The 21,604-nt window shown below is 42.8% G+C and overlaps 1 protein-coding gene across 1 annotated transcript in view; it reads right to left on the bottom strand.

Annotated features, from left to right (window-relative positions):
- CD96 (CD96 molecule) overlaps window positions 1-13,222 on the bottom strand; it is a 30,224-nt gene extending 17,002 nt beyond the window's left edge. Inside the window, 3 exon segments of the mRNA XM_066568866.1 lie at window positions 9,834-10,259; window positions 13,152-13,192; window positions 13,194-13,222. Of these exon segments, the coding sequence (XP_066424963.1) occupies window positions 9,834-10,259; window positions 13,152-13,192; window positions 13,194-13,207 (481 nt within the window). The 5' untranslated portion in view covers window positions 13,208-13,222.
- Between the last annotated feature and the right edge of the window lie 8,382 nt (window positions 13,223-21,604).

The following is a 21,604-nucleotide window of genomic DNA, read 5'->3' as shown; positions in this document are numbered from 1 at the left end:
TCAATTAACTGGAGGGACTGTACCACTTGGCAAGCAGCAACGTGGTGAAGGTAGTTTTGGTTCCACAGGAACAATGGCATTGTTAACAGTGGACTTAAAGCATTGTCCTAAAAAACATTTTGACGTCCAGTATCAGGGTCAAACCATCACCCTGGTTGCGCTCCTAGACACTGGTGCAGATGTCAGCATCATAGGGACGCAGAAATGGCCACCCCAGTGGCCCACCCATGCGGAAAATGCCACAGTCGCAGGAGTAGGAGGACTCAACGCTTGCACGGAAATCCCCTCTGCTGAAAATTATTATAAAGGGAAAGACTGTCACCTGTACAGTTTCTGTAATACTGCTCCCTGAGGGTGTCCACGTCTTGCTGGGCCGCAATATGTTGGCACAGTTGGGAATGGTCCTTACCACAGATCTCCCTTTATAGGGATGGCCATTGCATGGACTTTCCCTATCCCATTCCAATGGAAAACAGAGGACCCGGTGTGGGTTGAGCAATGGCCTTTAAAAGGGGAAAGTCTCATTCAGGCACACAAGCTGGTACATGAGCAGTTTGAGTAAGGACATCTCCGGTTATCTGTTAGTCCTTGGAATACTCCTATTTTTGTGATCAAAAAGAAATCTGGCAAATATCGGCTCCTGCATGATCTATGTGCCGTGAATGATCAGATGCATAGTATGGGAGCCCTGCAGCCCGGACTGCCTAATCCTGCAATGCTTCCTGAAGGACGGTCCCTCCTCATTATTGATCTAAAAGACTGTTTCTTCACCATCACCTTGCATGAGGCAGATAAGCAGCGCTTTGTTTTTACCCTGCCTGCGTTGAATCGAGAAGGGCCTGCCCAGAGATATGAGTGGACGGTACACCCACAGGGCATGCGTTGCTCGCCCACTCTTTGTCAACTGTATGTTGATGCAGCCTTGCAGCCAATTCGAAAGGCGTGGCCCGAAGTTATAATTTACCATTATATGGATGACATTCTTTTTGCTCAATCATCACTGTTCTCTCCAGAGCAAAAACAACAATTGGCTCAACAGCTCCAATAGCAAGGCCTAGTGATTGCTACAGAAAAGGTGCAGGAAACGAGCCCTTGGAAATACCTAGGGTGGAAAATCACACACCAACATATTCAGCCTCAAAAACTCACTATTATGATTGATCTTCAAACACTTCCATGATACTAAACATGAGCCGCCGCCATCATCGAAGTAAAAGAATGGCCCATGCATTTACTGCTGACTGCAAAGATGATGTAAAATTTTGGTCCCCAGGGGCCATAATTGCGGCATCTTTTCTGGCTCCAGGGGTGGCAGCAGCAGGCACCCATGCCACCCTAAATAAGTTGGGATGCTGGCTTGAGAAGCCAACCAATGCCACTTCTATGGCGCTTTCTAGTCTTTTGCTTGATGTTGATTCTATTCACCATGCAACACTTCAAAATAGAGCTGCAATTGATTTTCTTTTGCTTGCACAAGGCCATGGTTGTGAAGAATTTGAAGGCATGTGTTGCATGAACCTTTCTGACCATTCGCAGTCCATCCACTCCCAGTTCTCTGAGTTGCGGAGGTTAACTGGCAACCTACAGGTAGAATTGGGCTTTGGTATTGATGGATGGCTCAAATCTTTAGGCCTGGGATCATGGCTACGCTCTATTGTTAAGGCTGGCATTATAGTAAGCATTATAGCTTTGTTAGTAGTATTAGTTTTGCCTTGCATATGCTTACAAAATATGGTGCAAAGGATGATATCTGCTGCATTTAATCAAACATTGCTTGTGCAAAAAGAAAACAGGGGAATTGTGGAAGAACGGCTATGTGACAGGGGCCATGTTCTGGACCAAGAATTGGGAGGATGCAGCTAATCTGGGTCCCTGCACCTGCAAAACACTGTGCCCTTGAGCATAGCTGTGGTACAATAACAAGTAGTGAGAGAGACATGAGAAAAGAAAGATGTAACCCCTAAGGTATGAGGAAGAGCTGATATTGTAGTATAGCCAATAGATTGCTTAGCTTGCAGAATATGTATGAGCTTATTACTTGTTGTGCATAAAAGTCTGATGCTCTCTTCAATAAACGAAGCTTGCTAAACACTCATATTGAGCGTCCAAGTTTCCCTCACCGCGACAACAAAATCTATCTGCCAATAGTCTCCTGGTTCTATTCCTATCCAAATTCTTCCTAGCTGTGCCTGTTGCCTAGCACTGGGTTGTTTTTCAAGCAGATATCACATTTTGACATTACTGATTTTGCCATTGTTAACATCCGTACTGAAATTAAACTCTGCTTTAGCAATTTTACCAATGCCTCTGCACCCCAATGACATTTGTTAAGTTTAATTTGTAGAACTTCTCTCATTATCAAGGGGGGTACCACTATCTGTCCTTGTGCAGTCACATACCATCCCTCTGAATTCTTTTGTGCATTTAGCAAACGTGCCAGTCTCTCATCTTCTACTGAATATTTTGGTTTTGGAGGCAAATTGAATTGGGATACATTAAGCTTTAAAGGTATCAATGCCATTATTATTTGCACCTCTCAAGCAACCTGTCGGGATGCCCAGTCTGCCTTTCGATTTCCCTCACAGATTTTGGAGTTTCCTGATTGGTGTGCTTTACAGTGTATAATTGCCACTTGTTCAGGTTTTTTTACTGCTTTTATCAATTGCAGGACTGCAACGTGATGTTCAATGTGGGTACCTTGAGAAGACAATAGTCCTCTTTCTTTCCACAGTGCTCCGTTTACATGCACCACTCCAAAAGCATATTTTGAGTCAGTCCATATATTTACCTTTTTCCCTTCACTTAATTCTAGCGCCCTGGTTAAAGCAACCAGTTCTGCCTTCTGGGCAGATGTATTTGGTGGTAATGCTTTTGCCTCCACTACTGTACTGACTGTGGTTACCGCATATCCAGCATATCTGGTTCCGTTTTCCATGAAGCTGCTCCCATCTGTAAATAGCTCCCACTCTGGCTGCTCTAGTGGGACGTCTTTCAGGTCTTCTCTTGCTGAATAGGTGTACTCTATTACCTCTACACAGTCATGCTGTAATGGGCCTTCTTCAATTGTGGTACCTAGGAACAAAGCTGGATTCAAAAGGTTAGCTGTTTTTAATGTGACATCATCCTGCTCAGTCAGGACTACCTGGAATTTTATCATCCTGCTTGGAGATAGCCAATGGCCTCCCTTCTGTTCTAAGACAGTGGTTACCATGTATGGTACATAGACATCTATGTGCCTTCCCATAGTAAGCTTCCTGGCTTCTTGTATCAGCATCACAGTGGCTGCAACTGTCCGCAGACATGAAGGCTACCCGGCACTTATGTTGTCAAGTTTTTTGGAAAAGTAGCCCACCGGCCTTTTCCAGCTTCCCAGACGTTGGGTCAGGACTCCTCGTGCTAGGCGCAGCCTTTCATGTACAAACAGCTGAAAATCTTTAGACAGATCAGGTAACCCTAATGCTGGAGCAGTTGTCAGTGCTCCCTTTAATTTTAGGAAGGCTTCTTTCTGTGGCTTGCACCAGATGAATGGCTGCATCTTCTGAGCTTCATACAGGGGCTTCGCAATCAGTCCATAGTCCATGATCCACAGGCGACACCATCCTGCCATCCCGAGGAAGACTCGCAGCTCATGTAAATTCTGGGGCTCTGGAATAGCACAAATAGCTTGGATATGGTTAGTACCTAGTTTTCGTTGCCCTTGTGAAATTTCACATCCCAGGTAGATCACAGTCTGTTGGGCAATTTGTGCCTTTCCTCTGGATACTTTATAACTCCCATTCCCAGTGAATTTAAAATCTCAATGGTTACCTTTATACAGGTTGCTTTTTCTTCTGTAGCTATTAGTATATCATCAACATACTGCAACAACAGGTATTGGTGTCTTGGTACTTGCCCATTTTCGGTCCAAATCTCCAGCTCCTTTGCCAGTTGGTTGGCGAGTTCTTGTAACCTTGTGGAAGTCGTGTCCAGGTGAGCTGTGTCTTCCTTCTGTTCCCTGCGTTTTCCCACTCAAAGGCAAACAGTTTCCTACTTTCTTTGACAAGGGGTATGCAGAAAAAGGCATCTTTTAAATCAATTACAGTAAACCATTTATATATCTCTTTTACGGATGTCAGCAATGTGTAGGGATTTGTTACCACTGGAAAAATGTCCTTTGTTCTTTTATTTATTGCTCTCAAATCCTGCACTAATCGGTATTCACCATTTGGTTTCTTTACTGGAAATATTGGTGTATTAAATTCTGATTCACATTCTTCTAAAATTCGGTATTTCAAGAATTTCTCAATAACCTTTACTATTCCTTGCCGTGCTTCTGGTTTTATGGGATACTGTTTGACTTGTATAGCCCTCGCCCCTTCTTTTAACACCACATGCACTATTGTGCCAATTCAGATTTCCCTGGTATATCCGTTTCCCAGACAGAGGGAATCACTGCATCTTCTACCTCCCTAGGGATAGAGGGAACAGGTTTTTCTTTGATCATTAATATCTGTCCCGTCTTTGATTCAGGTATTTTCATTATAAGGTCTCCATTTTCAAAGGTTATTACTGCATCAAGTTTCGCTAGCAAATCTCTCCCTAAAAGTGGAATTGGACACTCAGGTACATATAGGAACTTGTGTGTTAAAACCTTGTTCCCAAAACACAAATCTAGGGGTTGCAAGAATGGCCATTTTTCCTCTTTCCCTGTAGCGCCGACTATTGTTGTTTCCTTGTCCCCAATTTGTACAGAGTAAGTACCTCCTGTATCTATTAGAAATTTGACCTCCTTATGCCCTAACTGTATATTTATGACAGGTTCTTGGACCTGTTTTACAGGTTCCACGTCCAGTCAGCTGTTATATTCGCGTAACACCATCGCCTTGGCAACATTTTCCTGCTGGAACTGATTGCCCTGGTGAAACCGGTTGTTGTTTGGGCATTCCCTTTTCCAATGTCCCTCCTGTTTGCAATACACACATTGATTTAGGCTTAACCCTTGCATAACTGGTCTTCTACCACGGCTACCCCTGCCACGTCCCCTGAAATTTGGGTTCCCTTTTCCTTGTATTACTGCCAAAAGATTTTGCTGCTGCCTTTTACTAGCTTCTCTTTCGCGATTATTATATACCTTCCAGGCTACCTCAAGTAGTTTATCCAAATTCCTTAATTCCTCCCCTTCTCATTTTTGCAATTTCCTCCTGATATCGTCCTGTGACTGGCCCAAGAATATGAGAGCAAGCTGAACCTTTGCTTGTTCTGTGTCTATTTGGAGATCTGTATATTTCCTTGCTAGCTCCTTAAGCCTCTCCAAAAACGCTGTGGGAGATTCTTTCTTTTCCTGTCGGACCTTCTTTAATTTAGACCAATTCACAGTTTTGGGCACAGCATTCTGAACTCCTATTTGGATCCACTCCTGGTATTTCCGTAGTCTCCTCATATCCCAAGATAAATTAGGGTCCCATTTTGGATCCTCAATTGGGAAATTTTCATCTAAATTTCCTGTTACGAGCCCATTTCTGATATCCTCCCTTGCCCTTTCTTTGGCTGCCTTAAGTACCATCTCTTTCTCAGTAGAATCCATCAAAGTATCTAAAATTACTTGTATGTCATCCCAGTCAGGATTCTGAGTTTTTATAACCATTTTTACTACTCGTGCCACCTTATCAAGATTTTCTCTATAAGTTCCGGCTGATTGTTTCCAAATCACTAAATCTGCAGGAGAAAAAGGCACTTTTACAAACACTGGGCCTTCCACTCCTACACCTTGTCACAAGGGGGCAATCACAGTTCGCTTTTGTCTGCCCATGACCGGGGCAAGCTTTGACCGACTTCGAGTTCTGTGGGATACAGGTGTTGCTGATTCATTACTATTGCTATCTTTTTCACTTGCATCCCTCCCCCTCCTTTCTATCATAGTTAGGTTTTGCTCATCTTCCAAGGAAGAGGGATCAGGTGACGGTGGGAGAGGAGGATAAAGAGAGAAGGGTGTATTAGACGAGACAGGTTCAGGATTAGGTGAGGTAGGGGCAGACGGTGGGATAGGGACAGGTGAAGTAGGTGAGATAGGGCTAGGTCCTCTTGGTCTTATTGGAGCTACCTGTAAATCAATATCTGTATAATTTTCCCTACTCAGACCTTCTTTCAACGCTAAGTGTTCTAGACAACGTTTCTCACAAACCCCACACTTACCACTTGCAGATGCTCTAACCACCATTAATCCACATTCATCCTGCCATTCTGGCTTTCCCCATAAATAGAAAAGCAAATCAACATACGGCACCTCATCCCATTTTCCTTCTTGTTTACAAAACGACATTAACTGCGAAATAGTGTTATATTGCAGAGTCTTGTATTTTGGCCATTTTTTGCCATTCTCCAAGACGTATTCTGGCCACCATGTATTACAATAATCAATCAACTTAGCTTTACATAATTCTCCCCCAAAATTACCCTGTTTCCAATGTGCTAATAAGAACCCCAAAGGAGAAGTTTGCGGAATAGAGGCATTGCTGCCCAAAATTCCTTTAAGTTTCTCCATCCAAATACACCACAAATGCCATACCTGTAATGCTTACGGAACGGTGCCTAGGCGATACCACCAGGAATTCCTAAGCCCAACCAAGCGTAGCTTTTGCTGCATCTTATTGGCAGGCAACCAAACCAAAGTAAAAGCACCTTACCTCTCTCCCGAGGACATTGTGAGCAGCAGAGGCGGGTCGCAGCCGATGAGCCCCCCGAGAATCCCTCGGTGCCAGCTTGGAGCATGATCAAGTTGTGAACTCACTCAGCAGCACTCACAGGGTCCCATCTGGGTCGCCAAAATGTTAGCGTTCAGAAACACATAATCATAAGAGCAATTATATGTAGGTGCTTTTTATTGAAGAGCTCTGGGTGTCAAGAAGAGCTCTGGGTGTCAGTAGGTGCTTTTTATTGAAGAGCTCTGGGGCATTCAACCTAAATCGGACTCCAATATGCATTCGGGATGAACATATTTTTATATTCTATTGTTATATAACTTTCATGTTAATTATTAAACTTACATTGTTCTATTGTATACATAGATTTCAGCCAAGCATGGCTCCTCGTGGCCCACTTTTAAATTTCTAACATAGTTTCTCATGATTCTTCTTATGATTATACAATAATTATATTTAATTACTAAAAAATCATCACATCTAACAATTTTATAATTTATCATACTGCTTACGCAGGTGCAATCATCTGGCAAAACACAAAGCCTAACATTTTCAGAGTCTATCTTTAACATTTTCCAGGGCCCCACTATCAATCCCAGAGTTCAGTCTGGAAAAAGCTTCTGCCTACTCTCACAGTCACATGTCCCAGCTATTTGCTTCCCCCTCCTATCTCTGACTCCCATCTCCATTAATAGCCTGTTGGCTAAAGTCCTCTGTGTCTGTCTGTCGTATAAAGGCCTGCTGCTCTGCAAGCTTTTTACAAGTTGAGTGCATCTGGATTCACTTCTCTTTGATGGAAATGAAAACTGTACTTCATCTACACTGTCACCTTTATCCATCCCATTCGCTCATAGGCTAGATTAAGGTTTTTTGCCTTCTTTTGAGTCAGAGTGGTTTATTGCAAAAGATCTGCTAACCTTAAAACACAAACCTGCAAAAGGTGGCAAACTCAATTTTTTAGTTCTTTCTAGCAAGCAATCATCAGTAGTACAGCTTGCTACATCTTGTAGTTACTGAAAAAAGCCACGGTGATGCTGATATGAACAAGGGCTGCCCAAACTGTAGACAGCAATAACAGTATTGAACCTGTCTGTATCAGCCAAGGGCAGGAGAAGAAAAGCGATGCCTGATTAGCTCAATTGCTGTACTAGAATGACAGAAACTTTGCATGAAGAACAGAAGAAGCATGGGAGGGTTTCACAGGGCTACCAGCACGGTTTGTACCTCCCTGCACTCCCTTTGATCCCTCTGTCCTGTGGAGCACAAGGAAATTCCAAAAGGGTAGCCTACCACAACACACCCCCATACAGCAGGCAGAGTGGCAGCTTCAGCTTTGGCACAATTATTCAGCATGTACTGTTTAAACATACCCATCCTCTGTGAGCTGGGCAGAGGTACTGGCTCTTTGCCTCTGCGTGTTCATCAGGGCAGGCAGGTGCCACAGGGTTGCTCCAGATATGTCTCCAGGATAACAGCACCAAAATTCTTGGAGTCACTGCCATGCAGGTACCATCAGTGTTAAATGTCCCTGAGTATGAGTGTTACACAGGACCTCCTCTTGCTACAGGAGTAACACGGTCCAGCGTGGGGACTACCAGTCTGGCCTTGTGATGTAGGTAAAAGGAGAGTGGGAGAACACCAAAATGCCCCTAAAATGACCTGCACCCACCCTGATCCTAACTCTTGAATGTCTGCTGTGTCTACAGCCTTGGGCCCATGCAGAGTGAGGGCACTGGCCTTGCAGATCTGAACTGAAGCAGTGCCAGATTTGCTGTTTACTTTAATCCTTCTTGAGTTGTTAGCAGAAACCTGTGTCAGAAAGAGGATTCTGAGGTCATCAAATCCAGTTCCCCATGTGCACAACAACAGACTTGCTCAACACTCATGCCAGGTTCCATTTTCACAGCAGTTTGGGCTTTTGCCCTCACTGCTGACACTAAATAGCTGTTCCCAAAGTTGCTACACTGACAGTTGCCACTGTTTTTTAATTTGTTGTCAAATCCATTCTCATCTGATTTAAATAAATTTGTTACTTTACCAGGATAATTTAAATATCCTTCTTGGAGTTCAGGCTCTCTCCAGAGGCTTACTTACCGAGAGCAGTCATACTGCTTCCCAGCTTCCTTTTGCCTGACAGAAGCAGCCAAATCCCCATTCCTGTGATTCTCCTATGCAATTCCCCACTTTGCTCCAGTGTCTTTTTGGTGGTGGTGATGCCTTAAGTTTTAACTTTTATATTTTTCAGATTCTGTGCTGCTTTAGTGTGTAGTTCTGAACTTCATATTAAGGCTTGGTAAACTCTCTTCACAGAGTAGGTAGACAAAACAATTCCTTTTCTAGCTTGGGACCAAGGACAATCAATATTAGTTTCAGGCCCAAGAGCATAAACAATGCGGGCCGAAGAGAGAAAAACAAGAAGGATGGGACTTCATAACCTAAAACTATAATTGGACAATTAACTTGAATATGCAAATGGACCAAAACTTACAAAAATGTGAGGCCTTGTGACTGGTCGTCCATTTTGTGACCATTTTGGGTTCATCTTGGCTGTAGCCCTGTTTGGGTATTATACTGCCCAAGGAGTATCTTGGCACCTTGTTGAGGCCTTTTAATAAATACCTACTTTATTCTTTAACTCTGTCTATCCTCTGTTCTAGGTCAGCCTTCACAAGGTGTCAGTAGGGGCACTCATCCTTCCATGGAGCGAATAGTCAGCATGTTCTGCCGATGCCAGCCCTCAGCCTCAATCAGACAAGGGTGTTTTCTCTTTCTGATGCCCAGTGATGCACACCCACAGCAGCAGCAGCACATGATTTGAAGATCCAACATCCTTAGTCCCACCATATACTGAGCTGCTCATCCAGTCTCCTCCACAATGTTTCTCCAAAATGAAAATGCAGAAACTGCCCACCTGACCACCTTTTTTTACTTTACTATCAAACTTTTTATTCTACCAAACAATTAAGGTTTCCTAATAATGAGTTGGATAAAAGAACTAAAGAGTGCCTGGTAAATAGGAAACTGTAAAAGCAACATTCAGTGGCACTACTGTGAATCCCAAACAAGTCACCATCACCAACCAAGAAGTGTTCATCTATCCTGATATTCTCCCCCACCTCATTAGGAAACAGCAAAATCTCATTTGCAATCACTTACCTTCTGCCTTGACGGTAAGTTAAATTTTTGCGGCCTTTGTCCCATATGGGTAAGTAGCAAAAGTGCATTTGTACTGCCCAGTAAGGGACACGGTAATATTTTCCAGGTGCAGCACCCACCAATTGCATTCAGACATGGCATTTGGATTGGTGGAACACAAAGACCCTGTGTTGTCCCCACTGCAGCACATCCTTGTGCTGAAGGACACTGAAAAGTTGTAAGGAGCCTCAGAAAACTTGAAGTAATGGGTGCCATAGGTGGGGTGATATACAGGTATTTTGGTAGAGGGGCTGCTGTCAGTCTTGGACCACTGTGTCTGTATGATGTGGGTACTGTGCAATTTTGGGAACACGCATACCAGGGTGATGTCAGTACCTGGCAGAGCATGGACCACTTCTGTCTGGGTAATAACAACTGCAGTCTGACCTTAAAAAAAAAAAACAGGATCAATTTCAGCGCAAGTAATGTTTAAACAAAGCTTTTCCTAATCCATCTTTGATTTGGTGCTTTAGCCATAGACAACTATGAAGACCCTACAACTTCCAGCAAATCTCCACCAGTACAGACTGCAGAGAGAAAACTGGGAGATCAAATGCATGTGTGTCTGGAAGAAGCCAGGGAGATCCTGTCACACTTCTTGGAGAGAAATGAGAGCTCTGAGGGTCTCTGTGAAAATGAAAATCTTTCAAGTAATATAAATAAAGCAGAAGCTGGACAGTTATTCCTCAGTTCTTTTTACAAGAACAAATGAGTTATCCCCACTGGCTAATTCCCTGCACCATCCCCCTGCCCACTGCCTTTGTGGCTTCAGCAGAGAAAGCAATTCTCTGTGTTATTAAACAGCTCCTGCATGTCCTAAACCAGTGTCTGTCTCAGTGTCAAAGTGAGCTGCTCTGGTGTGTGTGTTTTCTTCCTCTGTTAATTTCATAAAGCAGGTGGCAGTCCTTAGTGCGCCATATAAAGGAATAATGGATTGATGAAATGAAGGGGCATTCAGCAGGAGCTGTACCATTTGGTTTAGCTGCTGTTGTAGTAGAATTGATTTATATCCCTTTCTCCCTCCTATGAGTAAGAGTCTGGCAGTCCCCAAACCCCTGAATGCAGGGCACTGACAAACTCAAGGAGATGAAGAATTTATGGAGGGCATTGTTCCAGTGAGAAAAGTAATCAATCACTTCCATAGAGCCGTACACAAAAAGTCCCCTGTACACCCGTTCTTTTCCAAAAGAATGTGCAGGTCCACAAAAAAAGAAAAAAAAAGAGTTGTTGCCCCCCATTTACATTCCATTTTATCATCCTCCCTGTGTTAACATCCCTGTATATTTGCTTTGGGAATTTGCCCTGCAGTCCTGCCAGCTGCAAGTGCCCACTGCTCACCTTCTTTCCTTGAAAAAGCTGGGTACTAATTCCCTTGCTTTGACATTTGCTCTGCTGTGTGGTACATGGCTCTGGGGCACCTGAACGAGGGGGTGGGCCCTGCCAGGGCTCAGGCATTCTCAATGGGGCTACAGTGTGCCCCACACTCCTCCAGCTCAGCCAGGAAGGAGCCAGGCAGGGACTGTGCACCCTCAGCTCTGGCTTGATGTAGAGAAAGCACAAGGGCAGAGTGATACATCCTCACAGAGCTGGCTCTGATTTATTACCTGTACACTGAAGGGTGACATGGACACTTGGAGACTAGATGTGTGGAGAACAGAGCTACTCAATGGCCATGGCCAACATTAATCTCTGCTGTTTCATTGCTGCACATGTTCTGCTCATCTTTTATTCTAAATGATGTGATGATGTTAGAGGTTAAATAAAAATAAGCCTGAATGACAAGTCTCACAGCCTTGTGCTGTGAGAAAAATTACTAAAACTATTTTTGTCAGTGCAAGGAGCTTATTATAGGAAATGCTCTCTGATTTCACCACAAGTTTTGCAACGGTAAAAGTTAAGGGAGAAGCAAGCAGGAATCTTGCAATCAGACTATCAAGCAAAAGACACGCAGCATTTTGTCTCTCATATTCATGCTGATGCTGCTTTAGGTCTAAGGATCATATAAAGAATGCCTATGAAGAACCACTTGAGTAATTTATATTAAGTTGAAAAAATTATATATGTAGAAACAACATTTTAATTTGCGTTATATCTTAGTAGCCTAGTGCAGTGGATTATTTTAACTGAAAACATTTTGTGCAAAAGTGTTCTTAACTTTTTGCTAGCATCTCAATATAAGCAATCTCATTTTATGTCAACTTTATTTTTCAAAATCAAATAGTGTCCAGTAGTGCATACCTGTGCTCCAGTTGAAATTTCTTAGAGTAACTCCCAGACATTTAGGTGTCTGATCTCCACAAAGGGCATAGAGGCCTCCACTTTCACCTTTGAATGACTTCAGTGAGGATTTCATCTGAGAGGAAAAAACCCCTCCAATTCCTATTTTTCTGTAAATGCTATTTCTTTCTTACATGTGTATGTTTTGAGGCTTCTATTCCTTTCTTTGCATTTTAGATTTTCTATTTTCTATGAACACATGTATGAATTATTTTTATTTTGAGAACCAGTTTGCCTCAGTGCAAAAAAGATCAGCCTATGCCAGATTGTGAGACGCATCCTTCACTGCCATTCAAATACATCCAGTTTTTCCCTTCTTAACTTGAAAATTGTGTATCCTACAAAATTGTTTTTCCTAGCTGGTAATAAGTATTCCTGCATTTATCATGGTCAGAATTTTGAGAGGGTGGGGGTTTGTGAACATCATACTTTTTCTTGGTTTTCCTCAGATTGCTTTTGGTTTAAATTCCCTCTGACAAAGGTACAGCCCCCCTTAGTCAGCTTTTCTGAGTGTTTTACTTGAATGACAAACTTGTTTCTCTAGATGTCAGCACATGGGGCTAGGTGGAGAAGAGGACGGGAAGAATCTGTTTAAGGGGTTTCACCTGTACAATTTACTCTTACCTTGAAGCGTTTCAATTCTTCCTCTCTCTGCATACACAGGTATGTAAGACAGAGACAGAGAGGTATTTTTTATTGTCCCATTGAAAGCAGCTTTCCTTTTGGCCCATTTGAGAGGAGCACACAATCCTCTACTTCAAGTGAGCTCATCCCAGTGATTATTCCAGCAGGTTAGGCATATTGAATTAAGTAATCTGCTCAGCACAAGGCATTTACTCCTTACTAGCTGCACATTATAACTAGGGTTATTAGAAAGTTGTCAGGAAATAGAAAATCATTGCCAGTAGCTACAGCTCAGCCTAGTGAGACCCACTAATCCCAGCCTGCCCCTCACCACCCGCCATCATAAACTGAGTCAAGGTGTCCCCCTGACACTCTTACCTGTGACACTGGGCACTGAGAGCAAACAAAAGAGAGAAAAGCCACCTTGCTTTCATCTTCACTTGATGAAGTTCTGGTGAATTTGTAGCTGTCTTGGTGCTCCCTCAGAAAAGGAAGTTGAAATGGCCTGCCCCATGCAGACAGGCAGATGTGCAGCACAGTCACTCAGCATGACTTCAAAGAAATGCTTCATTAAACCAAAAGCCTCAGTTTCCTGCTAGAGTGATAAAATAAGAACATTTTATGAAACTTTTAAAACAAAAGCATTACCTACATTTTAGCCCATGTTGAAAACAATTTTTTTTCTTTTGTCTTTTCAGATTAACTCAGAGTAAGCAGTTTAATGATTTACACACTCTCAAAAATATGCCAGGTACCTAAGTTTGAATATATAATTTTTGGGGATATGGTTTAGGGGTGATTATGGTGGTGCCAGGTTAGCTGTTGGAATTGGTCTTGAAGGTCTCTTCCAACACTGATGATTCTGTATGCTCTGTGTACTATAAGGTAGATAGCATACTAAAAAGCTATTTTTCTTTCTTCCTTCATTTACTTCATGTGCTAGTCTCACATATACTATTTCTATACTCTCTACACTCAGTATCTTTTAAAAACACAGCAAAACATCATAAACAATCTCCAGAAACAAATACAGATATATAATAATAAGGGTTTCTACATTCACTTTTCCCCCTCCTTTTTCTTCCTAAGAAGAACACCAATTATTTTCTGCAGTTTGATGAATTGCAATATCACATGTGACAATGTCCCTTGGTATGGTTAACATCCTTCAGCTGTCAGTTTTGTTAATGGAAGCACCCTCGGGTGGAGGGGCATGATTCCTGGCAGTCCTGTCACCTGTCTTTATTGCAAGTCACCTGTACATCCTTCTGAGCTGTCCTGGAAGCACACTGCATTTCCATGAGTTAGGCACAGACCTGTCAGAAAAGCATCTCATTGCAGGCAAGTCATGCAAATTTGCTGATGTTGGCAGCTTTACAGAAAGAAACAGGTTTGAGTTCTTGCTTATCACAGTTCTTTCCCCCGAGCCAAAGAGCAGTGCAGGACACCTCACGTACACAGCATGGATATGTGTTATGTGCTGGCTCTTCATAGTGTGGATGTTTGGCAGTATAGACGGGCAGGATGCTTGTTGCCCCTGATAGCTCCATCCTCTGGGGCCCAAGGACAACCTACCATTTGTACTATGTGACAGAGCCTATTACAGCCCATTCCTTGGGGAAGAGAAAGCAAGTGTCACAGTCCCTTAAACAGGCACCTCTCTCTACCAGCAGTGCCCTCCCTCAGGAGGGAGTCCTTGATTGAGCTGAGTCCTGACATGTCTTTTCCTGACTGCCAACTTTTGCTAACCTCCAGAATGCAAGGTACATAGGAAAAGGTGAAAAAGAAGGACTCTGATTATTTTCCTATTTGATGACCTGCCAGGTATTAACAACATCTATACCACATCCCTAATTCGTGCATATGCAAACTTTTGATTCACATTTAAATAGGCTCCATCTGGAGCTGATAGTTCTGACTGGGCTATGTCAGGGCTCCACATCTTCTGGAGAATAAATGCTGCTGCACAGTCTTTTTGTTTGCATTGATCTTCTACCTGATGAAATGTACTAAGAGCACTTGTAGGAAATGCACTGGATGCCCAGGTTACTGCTAAAGGAATTTTCCCGGGGATGAAATCTCTGCTTGTCATTCAGAAATCTGACAGAGAAAGATCTGTCCCAGATAATCAAGAAGTCCTGAAGCTGAGGATGAACAGAATATTCAAGCCATGGTAATTGACAGCCACAGAAGGGAGTAAAAGTACAAAAGGGATATGTTCTGGTTTCCAGTTCGGAGTAAAGACCACAAAGAACACAGAGATTACCTGCAGATACTACAGTGCAAGAAAATCTGACTTCAGTCTAAAATTTGGATTTTCATTTATGATTGCAATTACCTTAGCTTTTCCTGCTGATCAGGTCATGTAAGCTTTGTACCATGAGAGAATGTATTTTGTCTTGAATGAGATTTTTTATTGATCTGAAACACACATCCCAAATTGAAAAGACAGCTCAAGTGCTGTGTGGCATATTCAAGACACAAAGAAATCCCTGAGCAGCTTGTTTGAGTTTCTAGATCACAGTATCTTGCCCTTAGAATTTGTTCCCCCCCCGAAATAATATCCTAAAAATATACTGCTGCCATGTTTCATTGTGTTGGCTGAATGCAGCCACTCAGCTCTGTTGCTGTGCTTGGTGATTAAAGACAGACAAGAAAGAAACCTCCCAGCATGATGGAATTTTGTTCCATTCAGAGCTGTGTTTTGCCCCCATTCCTACCTTAAGCCCAGGTCCTGAAATAGTCATCTTGCTGCTGACATTCATGTGCGTGAACAGCATAGCCCTGCCTCTGCAAATGATGGCAAAACCCATCCTGAGACACTCCACTTACGTGCTGGCAGGGAGACATCTCTTCCCTGGAGCCAGACTTGAGGTCCGTCTCATAGCAAATTATTATGGGAGTTTCTTCGCCCTCTACCCCTTTCCTGGAAAGTTACTTACAGGCAGCTTTGCAAAGGCCACAGTTGGATGTTACACGCCAGGTTATGGATGGTGAGGATGCGAGGAGTTACTGAAACATATCCAGGGATAGTGGACCTCGTTGGCAGCTGGAAGGAGGATGTACCTGTATTTGGCTTTTCCTTGGTGGAGAAGCTACAGGGATGATTGTCTGAGATCTGGGATGTGTAGGTTTTTCCTGCCATTCCAGAGACACCCAGAAATCACTACAAGGCTGGGAGGTTTCAGAGGAAAAGAAGCTGTGCCCAAGCAAGTGACATCCCTTGTCAGTGGATGTGTGAATCACAGTGTTTTCTTTTAGTCTGGACAAGCATTTGACCTGGTTGATAGTACCCTGTGTCCCAGGTGGTGTCAGGAACATATGGGCTCTGAATATCATCAAGGATGGGTCCTTGGCAGTGTTCTGCAGAGAGGGGCTGTGCCCACTGCCCCGAAACATCTCATGCAGCATTATTTTTTTTTCCATTCAGGTGGGAGTAGAGGATGGCAGTGGGAGATCCTTTAATAATTTTCTGCAGATCTTCTCACCACTGGAGGAAGTATTTTAAACACTGCAAATGACTCTTGCCATGGCAATCACCCTATTATGCGTCATGCTCACAAAACCCTCCACTGCAATACATTTCTTCTGCCTCAATTACAGTAAGCTGTACCTAAGGAGCAAGCACAGCTACAGTCAGTCCCACAGAAAAAGAAATCTTGAACTTCAGAGACAAATTAACTTATTCATAAAGGGACTTTCTAGAAATGCTAGTGCATGACCCGTTCCTGCCAGAGGTATCAATGATTACCCTTGCAGACTGGTGTCCTCTAAACATTGCTTAAAGAAAGCACAGGTCCCTGGTGAAAAAGAGAGGAAGACTTTGAAGCAGGAATTTCATTAAAGACTAAACTAACCTTACAGGTTCACTTGGCACTTGGTACAGAAACTCCCACTTCATCACTGTGTTTTTGTTTTGACCCTCTTTGAAACCTGCACTAATGACTCCACAGCCAGCAGGCCCCTTTGACCACAGCACCTCATGGGGGGTTGGATGAGTGGGTGGCATGGGCTGGGGGGGGCAGCTTTGCAGGGGACAGGGCACTGAATTGGCCCTGGGACACCCACTAGGCTTTTTCAGTGACCCCCTGCTTCCTCTGTCACCCCTTCCAACTCCTAGCTCTGGCGCCTCTCTCCTGCTTGCAGCACTGCCTCTTCTGCATGTGGGGGACAAGAGGGAAGAGGGTCTCTTCCTCTGCTTCTTCCTTGTACTCCTCCTTCCTCACAGCTGCATGTGTACACCTACATCCTGTGTATGACACAATCCAGCCCCAGTTCCAGCCAGGGTCTGGAGGCAGCATGGTGAGGCATACACACTTCCCTCTCACCAGCAGTTTCTCCATCTGAAAGATGTTTAATGCTCTGAGTGAATTTTTGTTCTCTATTACACTGACAGGTCAGAGTATGGGAGAAAACCAAGAACAGCTCAGGCCTAGGCGCCTTCCTGCTACAACTTTCTAGTTACTTTTTCTAATTAGAAGGCCTAACTTACAGGTCATGTTTCAGAGAAAGAGATCATATGTTTGGGGGATAATGAGGAGGATGAGCTCCCTCACCTTCTCTGCCATTCTAGCCACAGGCTCCTGTGGTCCTCTGCTCCCATTTAATGCAATTTCTGACCAATGATGTTCTGTTGGGGTAAGCTGTCGAGCATTTTGTTGTGCAAAGTGTAAGTTACTGAAAAAGCAGAGTATAAAAAGCACAACCAATGAGCAAAACAAAACAAATAACAGGCACATTGACCCAACAATTATCCACTAATGAAATACCACTGTGTGAAATCCAGCTGGATATTTCCATCAAAATTAAGGACTCTACACAGCCATTACTTCTAAAATGAAAAGGAAGGCGCATATGAGACCAGCCCTGCTTTCTTTGGTACATTCTCTTTTCTAGATACAGCACAAGCTGTGATTCCTCACTGTTTACAACAACATCAGCTAAGGGCTTTTTTTTTTGTACATATCATCTTCCAGGTTTTGTAAGAAAATGTTTCAAAGTAGATTAAGAACTGTGTAACAAAATATAATGGCACCCATAGCTTTGAAAAAGGGATTTGTTTGGAAAGGATAACCTGCTGCCAGTGCTGGGAAACACCTGCTCATGTGAGACTACATGGTTAAGATTCCACCGAAGCCTCCCAGAAGGGCCATGTCATCCCCTGGTCACTTTGGCAGCAGCTTGAGAAAATTGGAGCAGCTTTTGTGAATCACTCCAGCAAGAGGAGTCTGCTTGTGAAAGAATTTTTCTCAGACACAGCTTGTGAGGCTTTATTTTGAGTGGTGCATGACAGAGGGAGGTAATAAGACAAGCAACAGACCACCTGGTCAGAACTGAAAAGTTTATGTTCACTTCTGAAATGATGTAAACCTAGATGGTCTGTACAGCTCATTTTACCACACAGACTATTTCCAATGTTTTGTGTTCCTCAGCTAATTTAAAGTCACCCATACTATTGTATGAAAATACCTTCTTGAAGGCACACAGCCACCTGGCGAGGGCACAACATGGCACACAGGTTAGAATTCACCACTGAGGAAACACATCAAAGAGAAAAGATTAAAGGTGTTAACAAATAGAAAGATTAAAGGTGTGAAAGTTAACTTCAGATGCAGTAGCAGCAACAATTTGAGGGCAGCAGAGCTATCTATATTAGAAAAGAAATAAAATAATATACAACAATAAAAGGCCAAGTTTACAATGACACTGAGAACCATAACTTGGATATTATTTTTTTGACAGAATATTTTGGAAGCATCAGGTGTTAATGAATTTGTTTGCATACCATATCTTTGTAGCCCGTAAGTACCTTTCACAGTATCAGCATGTCAGAAGCAACCACAGGAAAATGAGGTATTACTCCCATCATATCCATCATCTATTAAATTGTCCACTAAACCATAATTTCCTGTCTTTTTAGAAAAGTTGGTGAGGTACAAATCAAAAAAGCAAAGCAGAAGCTGTTTCTCATGTTGAGCCTGGCTCTGCAGAGAAGAAAGTATATTTCAGTGGAACCTGTGTTAGGACTCTTGTGGTGCTTTAGCCCAGAGGCTTGCATAGCAGGACACCTCACTTTGTCCTGGGAAGAACAGGGTCATCTCCAGGAGGCTCTGCAGAGCTGAGTGCTCCTTATATGAGCACAGTGTGGGATGAAGTGTGGTAATCACATATTCTCTGAACAGAAAGAGACATAGTTCTCCCAGGATTTTCCTGGGAAACTGTGAGAAGCTGTGGGAAATTTAGAGAGAATAATTCAATTATTATCTCTCTTTCTGTAACCGTTTTTTGTAGATGTGGTTCTCCAGAGTATGCTATTCATAGTTCACCAACAGTGTGAGATTTTCACTTTGAGACCAATCAGGTCTCAGCTTAGCGAGTCAGACTATAAAAGTCACACCTTCTTCCTAATAAAGGTTCTATTTTGCCTTCTGATGACTGGAGCCATTCATTCTATCCCTGACTCAACAGCTCAATGAGGCATTCCTGAATTAGGGCATCTCAATAGAGTTAGCAGCCTGCAGTCAGGTAGGATAAACACAGCATAGCAGCAACTAGAAGGCAAAAAGGAGAGTAGGAAAATTCTTGGGTATTTCTGCATAATAATATTTTCTACACCATAAGCAGAGTAACATGTAGCTACTGCAGATGTGAATCCTTTTGGTTCACTCTGTGCTCAAAGGCATAATGTGAACGTGCCCCGAGGAGCCCAAGGAGTTTTTAGAGCGGCAACATGCACTGAGTCCCTCCAGAGCACTCGTGGCCAAGTAGCTGAAGAAAAGAATGGAGAATTAAGATAGGTTTTAACATAAATTCCTTCTTTCAACATTCAATATGACTTACTAAAGTTTCAACTACCACTAAAATTAAGAAAGACTTCTACTTTTAGGTTGATTTGTAAGGGTCACTGTCCATGTAAAATACCTGTTCAGTTTCTAGTTGAATCTACCTCCCAAAACAATACTAGCCACTGCTGCTGCTTCTTTCAGTGAAATTTCATATCTCAGATAATGAGGATTTAAAAAGTCACTGCTCACACATTTTTTGCATAAAACAGGGAAAGGACAGCCAAGTAATGAAAACCATCCCTGAGTGCCATCCCTGAACTGGAGTTTCAGTTGTGAACAAAGAGTAGGTTAGTAGTCATCACCTCTAGCCCTCCTCCCAGTCTGACCCCTTGTCCCCAATACTATTTCCCTCCTAGTCACTGATGTGTTACCTAACCATTCTCAAGAGCCTGCTTGTGACCCACTGACACACAGGCACCACTCAAATGAACACTGCTCTTCCTCTGCCTGAAATGAGGTTATGCTTTAACTTCTCCACAGCTGATTGAGCTTAGCAATGCTGCTAATGGCAATGAAATAATTTGAGACCTCTAGCAGAGCAGTTAACTTCTATTTTGCATGATTGCCTGAATTTTCAAAATGAAAATATAGTGGCTCAGTGGGTTTAACTGCCCAAGTTGATGGGTAGCTCCTGGGTGCTTCCAGACTGTGTCCCAAAAAGACACAGTAGACAAGGAAAGCCACTCATGTTACCCAAGCCTTCTTTCCCAAAAGGCTGAAGCCACCTTCTGCCCCTTGGAAAATCAATCATTTCAGTAAATGAATTTCAGTCTGTTACTGTAATTGGACTAAAAGAAAGGGCAGCATCTCGCAAGTCAGTAAACTGGAGAATTGCACTGTGACAGAGCACAAATCAAATAGTCTATTTGACATTTTAATCATAAATAAGAAAAAAACTCACTCATTACAGAACTGAATGAAGTTGACTTCTGTGAATCAGACTCTTCAGTGAACTCTTTCCTCCCCTGTCCTCTGCTCAGCTGCATGGCAGCTGCAGCATCAAACATCATGTAAACTATGGCAGCTGTGGCCATTACTGGTCATCCCTTCTCCCTATAAAATTGCAATTACTCACATAGTAAAGTAAAGAGCATGTCAAGGAGGAATGAAAAAAGCCCACCACAGAACAGCATGAAAAGCACAAGTTTAGAAGCCACAGATCTGTTTGCAGGAGGCTGTATCAAAATTGCTTCAGGCTCCTTTCAGTGATTTACCTGCATACACCAGAGACACATTTGGCTTGCAGTGCTTCTGCCATGTCTTGGCTGTGGTCTTTCAAGATGCAAGAGCAAGTACTGAGCCTGAAGATTAGTACAGCTGAGCAGCTGCTCTGAGTACAGGTACAATTTTAGAGGTCTGATTTAATATCTGGTTCAAACAGAAATGCTCATGGCTAAACTGGAAATAAAACTAATCTATCCTTATTAGATTGGGGCTGTAATCTCATAACACCCTCAGATATTGGACTTCCCTGACAAACTTCCTGCTTTGTACTGGCTCTCATTCCCAAGAAGCTGAAGAGAGTGAAGTGAATAATGAAAGAAATGTAAGTTCAAAGAAAATTCATGCATGGTTCAGTGGCTTGTACAATAGAAGCCTTTAACAACCTATATACAAAACAAAAAGGGAAAGAAGCAGTCCATTCGCCCAGAAGGCAAGTTTTATTATACCAGTGTGGATGCTGCCCAGATCTGAAAACACTGGGAGCAACAAGTGTATGCCTAGGGATCCTAGGGAGAATTGCTTAACTTTTCCTGAACAGAAAAAGTACATGCTCAGTTTTATGCCATTGGTGCACTGGTTGGCCACAGGAAAGAGCTAGGATTTTTTTTCAGGGAAGTAATCAGCTGTTTCAAAAAGGACAAAATTTTGAACAGAGCAAGTATATTACCTATCTTATTATTAGAATTATTACCTAAAAAAAATATTGGCCAAAAATAGCTTAGGTGCAGTTAGTCTGACTTTGGCAACACATGAAGAATTAGA

Source organism: Molothrus aeneus, chromosome 2 (assembly GCF_037042795.1).
Source record: "Molothrus aeneus isolate 106 chromosome 2, BPBGC_Maene_1.0, whole genome shotgun sequence".
Taxonomy (NCBI): domain Eukaryota; kingdom Metazoa; phylum Chordata; class Aves; order Passeriformes; family Icteridae; genus Molothrus; species Molothrus aeneus.
This window is presented reverse-complemented; position numbering and strand designations above follow the sequence as displayed.